Source organism: Coregonus clupeaformis, chromosome 10 (assembly GCF_020615455.1).
Source record: "Coregonus clupeaformis isolate EN_2021a chromosome 10, ASM2061545v1, whole genome shotgun sequence".
Lineage (NCBI taxonomy): Eukaryota > Metazoa > Chordata > Actinopteri > Salmoniformes > Salmonidae > Coregonus > Coregonus clupeaformis.
The window spans coordinates 43,432,401-43,451,932 of record NC_059201.1 but is presented as its reverse complement, the minus strand read 5'-3'; the positions used below and the strand labels follow the sequence as shown (position 1 = coordinate 43,451,932).

General features: G+C 42.7%; 1 protein-coding gene across 5 annotated transcripts in view; it reads right to left on the bottom strand.

Annotated features, from left to right (window-relative positions):
- Window positions 1–266: 266 nt before the first annotated feature.
- celf4 (CUGBP, Elav-like family member 4) overlaps window positions 267–19,532 on the bottom strand; it is a 111,707-nt gene continuing 92,441 nt past the window's right edge. Inside the window, exons 5-14 of one of the 5 annotated variants that reach the window (XM_041887923.2) lie at window positions 17,175–17,275; window positions 16,812–16,952; window positions 16,501–16,642; window positions 16,127–16,279; window positions 11,920–12,024; window positions 10,900–10,962; window positions 10,595–10,675; window positions 9,346–9,489; window positions 6,096–6,289; window positions 267–5,662 (exon numbers count right to left, since the gene is read on the bottom strand). In XM_041887923.2, the coding sequence (XP_041743857.1) occupies window positions 6,162–6,289; window positions 9,346–9,489; window positions 10,595–10,675; window positions 10,900–10,962; window positions 11,920–12,024; window positions 16,127–16,279; window positions 16,501–16,642; window positions 16,812–16,952; window positions 17,175–17,275 (1,058 nt within the window). In that variant the 3' untranslated portion in view covers window positions 267–5,662; window positions 6,096–6,161. The remainder of the gene's footprint in view (window positions 5,663–6,095; window positions 6,290–9,345; window positions 9,490–10,594; window positions 10,676–10,899; window positions 10,963–11,919; window positions 12,025–16,126; window positions 16,280–16,500; window positions 16,643–16,811; window positions 16,953–17,174; window positions 17,276–19,532) is intronic. The other 4 variants (XM_041887926.2, XM_041887924.2, XM_041887925.2 and 1 more) reach the window with 4 other exon arrangements.

Sequence of the window (19,532 nt, the reverse complement as noted above, 5' to 3'; positions counted from 1 at the left end):
GTTTATCCCTTATTTTGAAATGTTTCCAAGAGCTTAGATGGTCAACAACAGAGCAGTTATGAAACAGAATGACAAAACAGCAATGGTGCATTCAAATTGTTGAACACATTCACAGCTAACAAGGTTTTTATTCTATTGTGGAAAGGTTTCATTTGTATTATTTTAATTTTGAAACAATAAATTGTCATGTTATTGTCAGTAGGCTGCCACATTTAGCTGAATTCTGAATTTGTATGTAAAAGTTTACAAATATACCGCAATTTGAATGCACTTCAAAGCTTTAATCATCTAGAAAGATTGAACAGTTGAGGTGCATTTATAATATTAAGTATAGGGAAGGGAAATGTAAAACAGTTCAGCAAACAGCAGCATAACGTGTTAAAATAACAGTAGAGCTCTGATATTGAATAAAACAGCATCATAAATAAAAAAAGAACAACAGAAAAACCTCTGAGATTACTTAACAAAACAAACTAGCCAAATATGAGCATAATCTCTGTTTCTCAAAGAACTGTTGGAGTCGTGATCCTGTAGACAATAAGTGGTCAACAATGTACCACAATGTAGGCCTATACATGAATAGAAAAAAATATTTGGTCACATACCAACTCATAGAAAAATAATGCCATGAAATCATGCATTTCGTTTGTAAACAGAAGTAATAAATAAATAAATAAATACATAAATTAAAGAAACCCCAAATACTTGTATAAAAAGGCCAATGCATGTCTATGCTCTAATTGAGTTCAATGCTCTCCCTGACTGTTTTCTGGTTAAATGCCTAGGTCAGGTCATACAGTTGTACCATATTCCTATGGACTCTTTTTTTAAAAACCTGGTTTCATTGAATATTATATGTTTTCGTTCATCTTTTTGAAGTATTTAAAGTTTCATTTTTATTCAGTCCTTGTAGATAGAAGTAAAAGTCCTATAAAATATGCAAACCTATGTACAGAGGAAAACAGAGCAACAAAAACATTTACAGTATATTCATCGGTTTATGTATATATTTATATATATTTATATTCAAACTTCTGCTCTGTTTCTCAATGTTTTTGAACCACTATGTTTTTTCTCAATTTATATGTAAACAGTTGCAGCTGAAAGTTAGAGCGTGTGAAAGAGGTGCTCAATTCCAGTCATTCCCCTCCCTCTGCCTACATTCACTCGATTGGAAAGCATTGGGATAGGTGTAAGAAATGCGCTAATAGCTCTATAGCCTATTTGAAAGGCTAAGGGAGTTTCCACCATATTGCTGACACCTATCCAGTACTCTCAGGCCTTGGAATGCAGGTTAATGTAGGCAGAGAGAGGGGCGCAAGCAGGGAAATAAGACTAAACACAGAACAAAATGGAGAGTGAGGGATGAATTTCATTGGGAAAGTGTGACTGAGAGCGTGATTGGGAGAGGGTGAGCTGAGTGAAAGGTGGTATGGGGAGAAGTGTGAGAAGTTAAGTGGACTTTGAGCGGTTCTGGACCAGTTCTAACCGCCATTTTTGTATACAGGGCGCCCTGTGGATGGCGCAACATCAATTGCTGTGCACTCCGGGAAAGCTCTGGTTGTCCCGCTTCACATACTGCTCTCCGCTCTCATCTGAGATGCAGTATGTGAAATCTGACACCTGATTTGCATAGGGAGTGACACGTCACATTTTCTGGCCTATCCAGACAAAGGATCGATATCCTCTGGCTGTGAAACTCGCAGCTCCACTTACAATATGGTATATGAAACAGGAGAGCCTAGCGATTGCAGCAAAAGCATAATCATCTCGCTGTGATATTCTCAGATTTAGAGCTCCCAACATGAACATATATAAAATAATTTTGTAGAATTGAAACAAGACCACTTTGTCTTGGTCACAGATGGACGAAATCACGTTGTGCTTAAAGCTGAAGTTGTAACGAGTTAGCAGGCATTTGAATGGCGTTCAGAGGACACTGGGCAGAAAATTGTCGTCAGTTATATGAAATGGTGCCAATTTTGTAGTCACTAAGTATGATCATATTTATTTTACAGCTATAAGAAAGGTGAAATATTATAGTAAGTCATTTATAATTTGATTGCTACTATATTTAGAAGCATTTCAAGCCATATTCCCCCACTTTTGTTGAATAGGAAACATATCCTATATGATTTTACATATTTCTAACATATTTGCACTGTGTACTTGAGCTTGTGTCCTCAAAAGTGACTACACCTCAGCAATGTATAACTATTTTTACCAGAAAGGTGAGATTTGTATCTTTCTGGCAGAATAAGCATTACTATGTATTGTTTATGGCCCTCTCATGATAAATAATTACTTTTGAGTATGTCTATTTAGGCGGAAATATACATTTTGACATTACATTTAACTGGTTTGGGGAGACACATTGAAGTGACTTAGGAGCCGAATCCTAACTTGAGATACGCATAACTTTGAATTTCAAGTAAATCATAAATTGGTTGATGTCAATGGTAAATTTGTACAAAAATTATAGTAACCGATCTCAAGATAGGGTTGACCCTTGATAAATAATGGGGAGAGGCTTGACAAACCCAGAGAAAGGAGGAGGTGTCAAGGAGAGTGTTAATGACATATTTAGGCCTGTTTGCATTGGGGTAGACAGGGTGAGACAGACCTTGTAGCAGGGATGTAATTGAGGCTAAATGCAGGTAAACACAGTTTTGATATGACGCATAGCACATAGAAATAGAATGAATAGAATGGTCTTGGAACCTCAAACCCTGGAAATTTGACTGGTAAACTCATGGGTACATTCACAATGGCTGCCTGGTATTGTGATGCAATCATTTTCCATAGTAATGTAGATTGTTCATTCAAATGATGTTAACTGATGTGGCTCATGCAATGGAATGTATTTTTTGTAATGTCAGTTGAGTGTAATCAACAAATCACAACATATTTTAGCACATATTTTATTCCGGCTTTGCTGCTAGGTCAAAAATATACAGGTTAAGACAACATCGTCACAAATCTGGGACCAGCGCCGTTGCTAACTACCAGCGCCATTGCTAATTAGCATAGCTGGTCCCATTGTTGCAAAGAGTTATGGGATATTAGAATCCCATTGTCTTAACCTTTGTCATCTTCAACCTAGCTTTGCTCCTATGGGACACTCGCAATGGCCACCAGTCCACCCATCATGCCGTCATTGACTTGAATGGGAATGTCCGTTCTATTCATTATATTTCTATAGCATAGCAGCTATGCACCTAGTGCACTAAATTAGCACTGTTAGCATTGACGTGGGGAACAGCCTGGCGGTCTCGACCAGTGTTCAGTGTTTACCCACCTTTTATTTAACACTACATCCCTGTCTGTTAGTAAAGGTTGGACGCAGGCACTAGGGGAATGGTGTAGTGAGGAACAGTTAGAGAGAGCTCCATACAACAATAGCTGAATTGGCGCTGGCTGTATACATTAAAAAACACTTCCTGGTTCCTTTGTGTTCAGTAGACAAACCACTTCTCTAGGTCTGCAATGTGTTCACATCATGAAACTTCACCTATAAGTTAACCATACAATACCATACAATACGCAATGTCAGGCGTAATAACCTCAACGTTATCATTGATTTAATTTAGACCAAACCCAATGGAACCAAGCCTCAAGGGTTCTTATACTCGCACAGCATTTCCAAGTGCTCCCTTTAGTTAGTACCTGTACTAGCAGAGTATCTAATGCCCACTTTCTTATAAAGTGTAATGACAAATACACGTCACAATGAGTCTGTGACTGTCAGAGTACTTGATGCTAATTTCCATGTGTGAGAGGACCATGATGAACCATCTGAACGATTTGTTAGCTTTGACATGCTTTACTGCTAAAGCTCTCTATGGAGATGTGAAATGACATGACAGATGCGACTGCAGTTTTGACATCATCGTAGCGCGTTGGCTGCTTGCAGTAATGTTTTGAAAGCACAGTGCTTGATGGCAGATTCTGCAGGTGACAAGGCACACCTTGTGTTGACAGCCCATACGCTACATGCACTTACTTACTGAATGCAATTAAGAGAGAGAAAGGGTAATGGTATTCATCCATTTTGGTTCAAATTTCAAAGAGAACATTGTTTTTACGTGTTAAGTCTGTGTAGAGTGTACTGTGAAGCTGAAAATATATGTTTGGGATCAAGTCAAAGATCTTTGTCCTACCTCTAAAATTAATTTAGCCTGATTCTCTTTAAGCCTGCTACTGAGAAGTGGCTTTTTTGCGTTTTCAAATGGTATGTACACGTACATACAGTGTATGTGAATCTTCACACATATATTTATATATGTGTGTATCAGCATATATAGTTTATCAGAGAGAGGAATGCCTGCAGTTTTGGGAGCTGCCAGATTTGCGCCTCTTCCCAAGCAGAGCAGTTTTTCAAACTCCAGCTAAAATCGACAAAATAAATTACAGCTCATAATAGTCAATAGCTGTTCTATATACAGACACACATAAAATATGTGCATATACTGTAAATACATATATTAGTTTGATTAATATCTATTTATCCATATATACTGTATATATGTATATATATGAATACATTAGCTTGAATGCGTGTTATACATATACATATATATGTACTGCAAATATAAACAAGTTCATATATTTCAAACATTTTTGATGTTCTTTTAACTATGAGGTTAGGATGTCAAGTTAGAAAAGGTAAGGCTGCAGTATGGAACAACCCTTCCCATGCACTCTCCATCCCATCCCCCAAGAGAAAATAAGAAGAGAGAGAGAAAAAAAAAACATTTTCAATAGTTAATTGTAAACTAGCGAAGTGAGCGACCCCATTGGTCATCTGAAATAGTGTTGACTGTTTTCAAAAAGCATAACAGCAATATATATGTATGTATATATACATATATTGTATATATTCTATATGTACACAACTTTTAAATGCAACTCTTTAATCGATTAACAAAGATTAAAAGAGATGCAGTGGTCCGAGTATATTAATAGAGCTACAAGTCCTCAGCAATAAAAATGTTTGGTCTTTTGGTCCCTAAAACAACTAAGGAATGACAGGTAAGACTCCCTGGAGACCGTTGCTATGGCTCTCCTTGGCAACGGTATCCCCTGGAAACGGACAGGCACTCCAAGCTAAAGATGGCCATCCCGAATCAAAGTGAGTTTGGGTCATGAAATATCGCATTCCCTACAAAGTTCTCTCCTCCTAGTCCTGTAAAAGTGTTCTTTCAAAAGTTATTTCCCCATACCCTAACACCTTTACATAGAGATCTCCTATGGCATTCCCCCATAAAGTATTTTTTAAAAGTTTGTTTAGTTCTTGGAACTCTTGGCATCCATACTTCCTCCATCTCTGTTCCGTGTTTTTTTTTTTCTTCTTTTATAATACTTCCCTTGTAGTCTTGTAAGGTATCTGTCATTCAGGCAGGTTTAGGGAGAGAGAAAGAGAAGAGGGGAGGCGATAAAGAGAGTAAGAGTCCTGGAGCTACCCAGGCTTGCATGAGTTCTCTCTGAGGTCCAAAAGGTACATCCAACAGAGATGTCCATTACTTGGTCATTTATTTGTTCGTGTTCAGCCCAGTATCTGATCCAGTTTCATACCAGCCTCAAAGAATTCCTGTGTCCCGGTGGTCTTTCAGTTCAATTACGTTGTTCATGTAATCAACATGTGTTCCAGCTCAATAAAAACCTGGAAAAGTAAGAATATGGTCCTTTATTCATTGCTAACAATAAAATCACATTGCTCTATTTGCCCTAGCAAAACATATTTTCACATAGTCAAATAAAACATATTCTTTGAAGAATCTCAAATCTCAAATATATTTTGATTTCTTTAACACTTTTTTGGTTACTACATGATTCCATTTGTGTTATTTCATAGTTTTGATGTCTTCACTATTATTCTACAATGTAGAAAATAGTAAAAAATAAAGAAAAACCCTGGAATGAGTAGGTGTGTCCAAACTTTTGACTAGTACTGTATATATATATATATATATATATATATATACATACAGAATATATATATATAAAAATATATATATATATGTATGTGTTAAACATTCTACAGTATTTGATAAATTAAATAATTTAGGGGTCTAAATGCGGGCGACTCCTCTCACCTGTGTTGCCCTGTGTGCAGCGACTGCCATATCCCCCAGGGCAGGGGTGGCTGATAGGGGGAAGGGCTAGTAGGGGCGGTTGGCGTCCTTCGGCCTCTTGAGCTGCACCTTGAGTCTCTTCATGCCGATCTGAAAGCCGTTCATTGACTGGATGGCAGCATGGGCACTACCTGGGTTATCGAAACTCACAAACCCTGGGGGATGGGCCGCACAAAGAGAGAGAGAGAAAGAGAGATGGAGAGAGAGAAAAATGGAGAGGAAGATGGAAATATCGAGGGAGAGAGAGAGAGGGGACGGAGTTAGGTAAGTACCAGACCAAAGAAAGGACAGTATGAGTGACAGTTGGAGTTTTATGAAAGGATAGCGTGAGATGGAAGGAAAGAAGGAAAACGAGATACAGGCAAGGGTAAGGATGAGGGGAGGGATCAGAGAAAAGTTATTTCAGATTTCAAGTCGGTGACAGACAGTTCAACATGATTCTTACATTTTCCCACATTTGCAACACACAAAGAATACACTAACTTCCAATGAATACTTCATCATACTGTTATCTATGTAGCACATTTCCAGCCATAGCCATTCAGTTTATCTCAGTTTACAACACTTTAAAAACACATGTGGTAACACTTCACTTCAATTGCAGTTCTCTTATAATATTGTCGCGTGGACATCTTAACATTTAATGCATGTTAAAGTTACTGTACATTAGACACAGTTTGACACAACATCAAATGCCCACATCAACAACAAGCCTAACGACACGCAATAGAAACACAACACTAGGTCATTCAAATCAAAGGTAGAAACCATAGAATTAGAACATACAGAACAGACATCACTCGTCAAAACGACACTTAAATATTTGTCGGACATATTTCCGCCTCTCAATTACCAAAATAACATCACCTCTAATTGCAAGAATAAATACCAATTTAATTCTGCCTCTGTTAAAAGGCCCATGTAAATTATACCCAATTTTACTATGTTGATTCCGGATATTGTAAATCTATGGTAGAGACTACTTCTCAATGAAAGATATTAACTAGTCCTGTCATGGGTATCACCATAGAGGGAGTGTTTATGGGATAACACTTTACTAGAACTCTGCATCATATAGCTGTCATAAGCCTGTCATTAGTATATAACATCTGTTATAAGCAGTCATGATACGTCCGTTTATGCTGCAATACATTCCTGGTAGCTTTCAGTGATATGCCAATTAACCATTGCAGGTAACACTTCCTATGGATACCCTCTTCATAATGCAGTATAATGCATTATGCATATCTCATAAGGTTTATATATATGCTTATAAGGCATTATGAAGAGGGTATTCATAAGAAGTGTTACAACCATGCTTATTTCTCAGCTAGCTGATGTACTAGTCTAAATTATTAGAGCCATGTCATGTATCATATTGTAGCAACCTTAAAGGGTAGGAAGCATGAGTTTTTACTCACCAAAGTAACAACACAGTGTTATTCAAAGACTTAGTAATTTAGTTGTATTCACGATCTGGTTACCTATAACTACAAACATGGTAACGTTTTGGATTTTTTACTTTTTTACCATTTGGTAACTTATTTTCAGATATCTTCTAAACTACCCACAAGCACTATTTCTCAACATCATATGGAGAATCTACTCTGCGTTAGCTAGCTCAAGCTGGCTAACATTAGCCACTAGCCATGCAGACTGAGTGTTGGCAGTGGTGAGCTACAATCCACCAATCACAAGGAGGTGTGATGTAAACAACCAATCAGATTCCCCACACGTGGAGGATGCCGTTTTTCGTGAAGTAGGCTACCAGAGTTTTTCAACTTTGGTTTAGTACTAGTGCGCTACAGTAGCTGACTGATGATGCTGTTGTGAACATTTCCATCTGCCTGGAGCCTTCCTCAGATCGCCGTCCTAATCTTGACTCTTCCCCTCATCTCCTGTGCCCAATGCCGCCTCTGGATTATTGCCTCTGGAATTTATCTACTTTGGATTTACCTCACTATATCACCATTGGATTAGCTGACTCTCCCTCGGCCGATGAAACGACCTCTCCTTCTGAAGCACCTCTCTCCTTGACTCTTCTTTGGTTGCTAACTCAGCCATCAATCTGTAAGTCTCCGCTCTCTTTACTTTATATCTGCTGTCTTTTTTGTTTTTGTGTTCTGTGGGTTCCTGCCTGTGCTAGACTAGTTGGTGTTGTTCTCTGGCTTACTACTCAGGAATGTCGACCGTGGTGGTTGGCTAGCTAGGCTAGTTAGCTGGCTAAAATAACTAACTTTAGCTGGCTGGCTGGCTTGCTTGCTGGCTAAAATAACTGCATATACCGGTAACATTATTTGATAACTGGTTAGATGGGGTTATGTATTTCCAAAACCTTGGTTTACTTTAATGTAGCTGTGAGCTTGGTGTTGATAGCAACTGGCTGACTCATGCATTGCTAATGTAAAGTTACCAGGCTGATAAGGCTAACGTTAGCGGGCTAGTAGGGCTAATGTTAGCAGGCTAATTGGCTAGCAACCTTGCAAGCTGATTTGTAACACTTTATTCATAAAGTATTTGGTTGTAAGATGGCTGAAATGTAATTGAAGTCATGTGTTCAAACAATTTGGTTTAATTTGAAGTTATTTCTGTTGGAGTTTCCATAATAGGGAATAGGCTGGCTTGCCGGGTCCTCCATATTACGCCACACCACGCAAAAACATTTTCCAGAATGACTTAGGTATCTTAGGAATTCTGATCGGTTTTATGTAGCTAATAACTCGAAAAATAGAAAAGTTAGGTGTAACTTTGCATTGGGACTTTTGATGTGTATACTAATGCAAATCCATTTGTTTCATGTGCTTAAGTTTATGCTACCTACCCTTTGGTTCAGACCTCTTGGCGCAATAGTTAAGCTGTTGATTTGACAGCCGCTGGACCCAGGTCGGGGCTACCCCCCGAATTCGCTACAATATGTTGTCATAACCTGACATAAACCATTATGACAACTTATAACATCTGCTCTGTCATACTATTGAGAGTGAGGACCACTTTATGATGCAGAGTTACAGGTGTTAACCACCCCTAAATGCATTGCATTTATCTGTAAGAGAAGACCCGCAAGACACATTCACAAGCAACTCCGGAATTTACAATTTCTCTTTTCAATGTTTTCGAAAAAGGTTGCGGCTGCAGTAAAGAAAGTCATTAGTGAAAGAATAATAATAATAATAATAATAATCTTTACAGGTGTTTTATCGTTTTTACCCACCAAAGCATTTACTTTGGTTTGTCGCCCGATCCACAAACACTTTGGAGGAGATGACATTACCGAAAGGCAGGAACATCTGCATCAGCTCGCCATCCCCAAACTCCTGAGGGAGGTGGTAGATGAACAGGTTACAGCCCTCCGGCCCTGCACACAGAGAGAGAAGGAAGGGGGGATGGGGAGAGAAGGGGAGGGGAAGGGTGGAATAGGGGATGGAGAGAGGAGGGGAGGGGAAGGGTGGGATGGGGGTAGAGAAAGGAGTGGAAGAGAGAGAGGGTTGGGAGGGCATGGGGAGAGAGAAGAGAGAGGGGTAGGAGGAGAGGGTGGGGGGAGAGAGAATGGGGGGAGAATGTGTGTGTGGGGAGGTGATAGCAAAGGAGTGATAGAGTTGGTGGTATAGAGGGAAGGCAAGGGAGAAATAAAAGGAAGGGAGAGAGAAATGGAACAGAATAGCAACATGATGATGCAACTGAACTGATACACAACATCTGAGATCAGAAAGACTATGTGGAACAATTTCTGATCTCAGATGATGTCTGTTTCTCAAATGGCAATCCATTCCCTATAAAGTGCACTACTTTTGACCAGGGCCTATAGGGCTCTGGTCAAAAGTCGTGCACTATAAAGGGAATACGGTGCCAGTTGGGATTCAACCATAATGCCCATATGTTTCATCTACACTCCACAGGGGGGAGCCAGAGTCCCAAGCCAGAGTCATCCAACACACAGGTCAATGAGTTCTCCCTCCACACGGGCTGATTCTAGCAAGTCTACCGGTGTGCTTCTCTGTCTCACTTGTTTTCTCTGGCTTTCTTCCAAGGCAAAACTAACTGTTAAATGCAGTGGGTGGCTGTCCTATCGCCTCTGAATACAGAACACTGTCTGTTTCCAGACGATTCTACATGTTGAATCACCACCAGCAGGTGATCTACTGCAGACGGCCGACATTCAGGTGATGGTATTTCCTTTCCTTGTGTCCTTTCCTAGGTGATGACTGCTCTTCACATCAGTGTGGGTGAAGGAAAGAACACAAGGAAAGGAAGCTATTGAGGTGCAACTCTCATGTAAAATTGAGGCAGACTGCATGGAAATGCAGGTATTTCAGGCAATACTTATTAACGCACTATGAACGACTGGTCATTTGCTAGCAGTGTACGAGCCTGGAGACAAGCAAAACATACCAGTCACTTTAACACTGAATTTTATCAGATTGGTAAAGGCCAGGGCTGGCGTATGTGTGTGTGCTCCTCACCTTCTCTCTGTTGTTGTGGGATGATGGGAGGAGGCTGGGGAAAGGCCTGGCTGATCTGGCCATATGCAGCAGGGTAGGCTGCTAAGACACATACACAAGCAGATCAGATAACACTCAACGGCTGGAGAGTGCGCGCGCACACACAGCTACACTCACTCTCACACACTCACGCTATGCACAGAAATATGTACACACACACCAATTGATTAAATAAGAGGCTCAGACACCTACATATGACATTATACACACACACACACACACACACACACACACACACACACACATACCATGTGAGACTGACAGACCTGCATACTGCTGGACTCCTGTGTAAGCCTGCTGTAAGTGGTCTGCTGCAGTGGGACTCTGAGCTGTTGAGTCGGAGAGAAGAGAGGAAGAGAGCGAGGAAGAGAGAGAGGAAGAGAGAGAGGAAGAGAGAGAGGAAGAGAGAGAGGCGGTGGAGAAAGAGAGAAATAGAGAGAAAGGACGAGAAGAGTAGGAAAAAACAGTAAGGATGGGAAGAGGCAATAAAATAGGAGGGAAATAGACAGAGAGGGAGATATAACGTGGTTAGAGAGAGACTAAGAAAACTAGCAAGTCACATGCTGTGTATGAACGTGGCAACTTCTCCTGTCTCTCACCATATCCCCTCGAACAACTGAGCAAAAAGGACGCAGTCTGAGACTGGCTACATTTCTACACACACACCAGTTTTAATGACCAGATTGAGCACTGAAGCACACCAAGAATAATGTAGATCCACCATCTCCACACAAAACTCCTGGCTTTCCTCACCCAAAACCACAGGCATTACAGCACATCCCTGTGTGGTGCACATTTGTGGACCAAATAACATTACAGATACAGTACACAGAGAATTGGAAACATTACAGCTAAATAATAACCAACACCAATACCATGCTACTACACACACCACACACTCACCACAACCAAGTTGTCACACACACACATGCATGTAAACACACCCACATTTCCGCCATGAAACACCACACATAAACACACATGCACACACACACACACACACACACACACACACACACACACACACACACACACACACACACACACACACACACACACACACACACACACACACACACACACACAATCATTATAAAGCACACATGCGCAAACACATTCACACACAACATACCACACTACCATCATCACCAAAACCATATGACCACACCGACCATGTAACACTAAGACTAAACAGGATCATTCTGATAGAAAGAATGGGGGAAGGGTGGGCAGAATGGGTACCATTCTGATATAAAGAAAGGGGGGAGGACGGGGAAAATGGGTACCTTCAGAGAGAGAAGAGAGGAAGCAGCCACCCTGAACCCCAAAACAACTTCGATGAGCCAAGCTGTTTTTTTCAGAGTCCTCTCTAAAAACCACCTCCTGCAACACTGGAAAGAGATTGGAGAAAGAAGCATTTCCTCCCCTCTTCACAAACCCAAGGAAGTCGACACACATACTGGCTAACATTGGAACATGACACAAGTGCATACTATACATAAGCAACCTTTATAGTTTATAACCTTTTATAAACAGCGTTCTTACCATTCATAACACAGCTGTTTGTTTCATTGTCATTTTGCAAGACCCGTCGACTACACAAACCAGTTTTTCTATAGAGCCAGCCCTCCTGGCAAGAATCCAACATCAAGCCCCTCTGAAAGGATGGGAAATGTTTGGAGCAAAATGGACCTCCTGCACAAATTACCCTCAGTCACAGATTTGCACCAAAGCCACATCATCTTTACACGTAAGTAGTTACAATGGCCTTTGGGGTTTATTAGAACTTACCTGGTGTTCTACCCAGACTCATATTTATCTGTGTTACGTTAAATGTGTAAAATGGGGTAATATGTGTAACATATATGATATACTGTAGTATCTGGATCTACCAGAATACCACCCTGCATCCCACTGATGGCTTGCTTCTGAAGCTAAGCAGGGTTGGTCTTGGTCGGTCCCTGGATCGGAGACCAGATGCTGCTGGAAGTGGTGTTGGAGGGCCAGTAGGAGGCAATCTTTCCTCTGATCTAAATTAAGCAGAATAATATATGCCCCAGGGCAGTGACTGGGGACATTGCCCTGTGTAGGGTGCTGTCTTTCGGATGGGACGTTAAACAGGTGTCCTGACTCTGTGGTCACTAACAATCCCATGGCACTTGTTATAGGGGTGTTAACCCTGATGTCCTGGCTAAATTCCCAATCTGACCATCATGGCCACCTAATCATCCCTTGCTTCCAATTGGCTCATTCATCCCCCTGTAACTATTCCCCAAGTTGTTGCTGTACATGAGCATGTGTTCTCAGTCAACTTAATTGGTAAAATATTAAAACAATTCTATCTGTATACTGTATGTAGATAGTTGGTTGTACTCTGCATGCCTTATGGCGAGTGTGTTTCACGCAGGCATTGTAGTGAGTGTTATATCGTCTCTACAGTGAGGTGGGAAAGTATTTGATCCCCTGCTGATTTTGTACGTTTGCCCACTGACAAAGAAATGATCAGTCTATAATTTTAATGGTAGGTTTATTTGAACAATGAGCGACAGAATAACAACAAAAAAATCCAGAAAAACGCACGTCAAAAATGTTATCAATTGATTTGCATTTTAATGAGGGAAATAAGTATTTGACCCCCTCTCAATCAGAAAGATTTCTGGCTCCCAGGTGTCTTTTATACAGGTAACACTCTTAAAGGGAGTGCTCCTAATCTCAGCGTATTACCTGTATAAAAGACACCTGTCCACAGAAGCAATCAATCAATCAGATTCCAAACTCTCCACCATGGCCAAGACCAAAGAGCTCTCCAAGGATGTCAGGGACAAGATTGTAGACCTACGCAAGGCTGGAATGGGCTACAAGACCATCGCCAAGCAGCTTGGTGAGAAGGTGACAACGGTTGGTGCGATTATTCGCAAATGGAAGAAACACAAAAGAACTGTTCAATCTCCCTCAGCCTGGGGCTCCATGCAAGATCTCACCTCGTGGAGTTGCAATGATCATGAGAACGGTGAGGAATCAGCCCAGAACTACACGGGAGGATCTTGTCAATGATCTCAAGGCAGCTGGGACCATAGTCACCAAGAAAACAATTGGTAACACACTACGCCGTGAAGGACTGAAATCCTGTAGCGCCCGCAAGGTCCCCCTGCTCAAGAAAGCACATATACAGTGGGGAGAACAAGTATTTGATACACTGGCGATTTTGCAGGTTTTCCTACTTACAAAGCATGTAGAGGTCTGTAATTTTTATCATAGGTACACTTCAACTGTGAGAGACGGAATCTAAAACAAAAATCCAGAAAATCACATTGTATGATTTTTAAGTAATTAATTTGCATTTTATTGCATGACATAAGTATTTGAACACCTAACAACCAGTAAGAATTCCGGCTCTCACAGACCTGTTAGTTTTTCTTTAAGAAGCCCTCCTGTTCTCCACTCATTACCTGTATTAACTGCACCTGTTTGAACTCGTTACCTGTATAAAAGACACCTGTCCACACACTCAATCAAACAGACTCCAACCTCTCCACAATGGCCAAGACCAGAGAGCTGTGTAAGGACATCAGGGATACAATTGTAGACCTGCACAAGGCTGGGATGGGCTACAGGACAATAGGCAAGCAGCTTGGTTTAGAAGGCAACAACTGTTGGCGCAATTATTAGAAAATGGAAGAAGTTCAAGATGACGGTCAATCACCCTCAGTCTGGGGCTCCATGCAAGATCTCACCTCGTGGGGCATCAATGATCATGAGGAAGGTGAGGGATCAGCCCAGAACTACACGGCAGGACCTGGTCAATGACCTGAAGAGAGCTGGGACCACAGTCTCAAAGAAAACCATTAGTAACACAGTACGCCGTCATGGATTAAAATCCTGCAGCGCACGCAAGGTCCCCCTGCTCAAGCCAGCGCATGTCCAGGCCCGTCTGAGTAAGCTCAGTAAGAGCGTTGAAGATGGGTCGTGGCTGGGTCTTCCAGCATGACAACGACCCGAAACACACAGCCAGGGCAACTAAGGAGTGGCTCGGTAAGAAAGATCTCAAGGTCCTGGAATGGCCTAGCCAGTCTCCAGACCTGAACCCACAAGAAAATCTTTGGAGGGAGCAGAAAGTCCGTATTGCCCAGCGACAGCCCCAAAAACCTGAAGGATCTGGAGAAGGTCTGTATGGAGGACTGGGCCAAAATCCCTGCTGCAGTGTGTGCAAACCTGGTCAAGACCTACAGGAAACGTATGATCTCTGTAATTGCAAACAAAGGTTTCTGTACCAAATATTAAGTTCTGCTTTTCTGATGTATCAAATACTTATGTCATGCAATAAAATGCAAATTAATTACTTAAAAATCATACAATGTGATTTTCTGGATTTTTGTTTTAGATTCCGTCTCTCACAGTTGAAGTGTACCTATGATAAACATTACAGACCTCTACATGCTTTGTAAGTAGGAAAACCTGCAAAATCGGCAGTGTATCAAATACTTGTTCTCCCCACTGTACATGCCCGTCTGAAGTTTGCCAATGAACATTTGAATGATTCAGAGGAGAACTGTGTGAAAGTGTTGTGGTCAGATGAGACCAAAATTGAGCTCTTTGGCATGCTGCCTATGACCCCAAGAACACCATCCCCACCGTCAAACATGGAGGTGGAAACATTATGCTTTGGGGGTGTTTTTCTGCTAAGGGGACAGGACAACTTCACCGCATCAAAGGGACGATGGACGGGGCCATGTACCGTCAAATCTTGGGTGAGAACTTCTTTCCCTCAGCCAGGGCATTGAAAATGGGTCGTGGATGGGTATTCCAGCATGACAATGACCCAAAACACACGGCCAAGGCAACAAAGGAGTGGCTCAAGAAGAAGCACATTAAGGTCCTGGAGTGGCCTAGCCAGTCTCCAGACCTTAATCCCATAGAACATCTGTGGAGGGAGCTGAAGGTTCGAGTTGCCAAACCTCAGGCTCGAAACCTTAATGACTTGGAGAAGATCTGCAAAGAGGAGTGGGACAAAATCCCTCCTGAGATGTGTGCAAACCTGGTGGCCAACTACAAGAAACGTCTGACCTCTGTGATTGCCAACAAGGGTTTTGCCACCAAGTACTAAGTCATGTTTTGCAGAGGGGTCAAACACTTATTTCCCTCATTAAAATGCAAATCAATTTATAACATTTTTGACATGTGTTTTTCTGGATTTTTTTGTTGTTATTCTGTCTCTCACTGTTCAAATAAACCTACCATTAAAATTATAGACTGATCATTTCTTTGTCAGTGGGCAAACGTACAAAATCAGCAGGGGAACAAATACTTTTTTTTCACTCACTGTATATATCCTAAAGCAAGTGTGTGTCCTCCGCACTGTGTTGTGCTGAATCCTGAGCCGACTAGGTGAACAATCTGCCGATGTGCCCTTGAGCAAGGCACGTAACCCTAATTGCTCTGGATAATAGTGTCTTCCAAATGACTAAACTTTTTATGTGGTTGTGGGGGGCTCACCAGGATAGGGGTGTATCCCGTTGGTGTACACAGCTTCGGCAGGGGGCTGCCCGTTGGCCTGAGGGGGGGGCATTCCATTGAAACCATTCACACTGATGGGCGAGGGGATACTGGTCACTGTGGGGCCGCCGATACCAGGGGGGGTACTGCCACCTGGCAGATAGAGATTAAAAAACAGCGAGAGATGAGCAAGTGACATTGTCAGTTGTCAGGCCAGTTAACTGACAGAGTTTGGTCTGACAACTGACCACTGAGGGCGTTTTTTACTGACAACTAAGGGAGATTTATCTTACAACTAAGTCCCCGCTGCTGATAATGTCCTAATATGGTTGTCTTACATGTGGAGAAGTTGAACCCTTGACCGCTGGCCTCACCTGAGGTGGGTGTCATGTGCCCCCCTGGGAGTCCGTTGATGGTGGCCATGTGCTGCATTTGTGCGGCGGCGAAGGCTGCCATGGGGCTGAGGTAGCCCCCCTGACCGACTGACGCCATCAACGCTGCCTGCTGCTGCTGCACCTGCATGGGGAGAGAGGGAGGGAGGGGAAGGGAGGGAGATATGGGGAGAGAGGGAGGGAAGGAGAGTGAGAAAGAGAGTGTGACTTTATTTAGTCAAGTTTAGTCTGCACTGTTTTTGTGCGTCAGCTTATACTCTATGCGTACTTGCATGTGTGTGTGTATGTCCTACCTGTGCGTAGGCCCCGTAGGCCCCAAACTGCAGGGCCATGGGGTTGAAGATGCCCATCTGACCAGCCATCTGCTGCATGCGCCGGATGGTGCGCTCCTTATCCGTGTCGGCAAACTTCACCACCAGACTTGAGGACGCACCCTGCCACACACACGCAGGTACGCACACACACACGCACGCACGCACGCACACCCACCCACACACACACACACACACACACACACACACACACACACACACACACACACACACACACACACACACACACACACACACACACACACACACAGAGAGCAGAGGAGTACATGTGTTAACACATACAAACATACACTACCAAGGACACACACTAGCTGATACACTCACCATATTGAATACTGAACTCACAGGCATTGTCTGGCTGCCGTGTAGTGCACTGATAGCTGCCTGAGCTTCAGCGTGAGAGGAATACTTTACAAACGCACAACCTGAGAGAGAGAGAAGCATAGAGAGAGAGACGCAGAGAGAGAGAGAAGCAGAGGGGGAGAGAGAAACAGAGAGAGGAAAACAGAGAGAGATACAGAAAATTTAGTCAGACAGTCTGTCACTATCCACATCATTCAAACCCCCTTCCATAAGGGGTTGACTGATAAAGCCTAACAATAATTATTTCACTTACAGTATGAGCCTCACTACCACTGAAGCGTTACTATCGATGAAACTCAGTGATGAATCTGAATGATCAAGCTCAGCGATTATTGGGCGTCCCCCATCGTTCCCATTCAACTCACTGACAGAGTTCACTGATGAGGCTTACTGATGAATGTGAATGATAAAGTGTACAGTATTCTTTGGGCTTAGTTGCAATAAAGCATATTGATTAGTGTAAGCCTGCTGATGAACAAAATGAAGTAAAGCAATGAAGCGTCACTGACCAACCTAATGAGGTTTACCACTGAAGCCTGGCAATGAAGCGTACTGATGAAGGGTGTAGGGTGAAGTTGCCCCTAGACGCTGGTCTTGGGTCAGTTTAGCATTTTCTTGGTGCATTGGTACCGCTTGCCGTGTGGTAACAGAGAGAACAGTCTATGACTTGGGTGGCTGGAGTCGTATAAAATGTTTAGGGCCTTCCTCTGACACTGCCTGGTATAGAGGTCCTGGATGGCAGGGAGCTTGGCCCCAGTGATGTACTGGGCCAAACGCAGTAGTCTGTAGCACCTTGCGGTTGGATGCCAAGGAGTTGCCATACCAAGTGGTGATGCAGCCAGTAAAGATGCTCTCAGTGGTGCAGCTGTATAACTTTTTGAGGATTTGAGGGCCCATGCCAAATCTTTTCAGCCTCCTGAGGGGGAAGAGGCATTGTCGTGTCCTCTTCACAACTGTGTTAGTGTGTGTGGAGCATGATAGATCCTTAGTAGGAAGGAAGGAACTTAAAGCTCTCGACCCGCTCCACTACAGCCCCGTTGATGTGAATGGGGGTGTGCTCGGCCCTCTGTTTCCTGTAGTCCACAATCAGCTCCTTTGTCTTGCTGAAATTGAGGGAGAGGTTGTTGTCCTGGCACCAAACTGCTAGGTCTCTGATCTCCCCCTATAGTATCATCGTCGTCTGTGATCAGGCCTGCCACCGTCATGTCGTCAGCAAACTTAATGATGGTGTTGCAGTCATGCGTGGCAATGCAGTCGTGGGTGAACAGGGAGTACAGGAAGGGACTAAGCATACACCCCTGAGGGGCCCCCGTGTTGAAGGGAGGTGTTCAGTCCCAGGGTCCTTAGCTTAGTGATGAGCTTGGAGGGCACAATGGTGTTGAACACTGAGCTGTAGTCAATGAACAACATTCTCACATACAGTGAGGAAAAAAAGTATTTGATCCCCTGCTGATTTTGTATGTTTGCCCACTGACAAAGACATGATCAGTCTATAATTTTAATGGTAGGTTTATTTGAACAGTGAGAGACAGAATAACAACAAAAAAATCCAGAAAAACGCATGTCAAAAATGTTATAAATTGATTTGCATTTTAATGAGGGAAATAAGTATTTGACCCCTCTGCAAAACATGACTTAGTACTTGGTGGCAAAACCCTTGTTGGCAATCACAGAGGTCAGACGTTTCTTGTAGTTGGCCACCAGGTTTGCACACATCTCAGGAGGGATTTTGTCCCACTCCTCTTTGCAAATCTTCTCCAAGTCATTAAGGTTTCGAGGCTGACGTTTGGCAACTCGAACCTTCAGCTCCCTCCACAGATTTTCTATGGGATTAAGGTCTGGAGACTGGCTAGGCCACTCCAGGACCTTAAGCTCCCTCACGACGCCAGGACAGCGGAGTCACTCACCACCTTCCGGAGGCATTTGAAACCCCACCTCTTTAAGGAATACCTGGGATAGGATAAAGTAATCCTTCTACCCCCCCCCCTCATCTGACCACAACACTTTCACCCTGTTCTCCTCTGAATCATTCAGATGTTCATTGGCAAACTTCAGACGGGCCTGTATATGTGCTTTCTTGAGCAGGGGGACCTTGCGGGCGCTGCAGGATTTCAGTCCTTCACGGCGTAGTGTGTAACCAATAGTTTTCTTGGTGACTATGGTCCCAGCTGCCTTGAGATCATTGACAAGCTCCTCCTGTGTAGTTCTGGGCTGATTCCTCACCGCTCTCATGATCATTGCAACTCCACGAGGTGAGATCTTGCATGGAGCCCCAGGCCGAGGGAGATTGACAGTTCTTTTGTGTTTCTTCCATTTGTG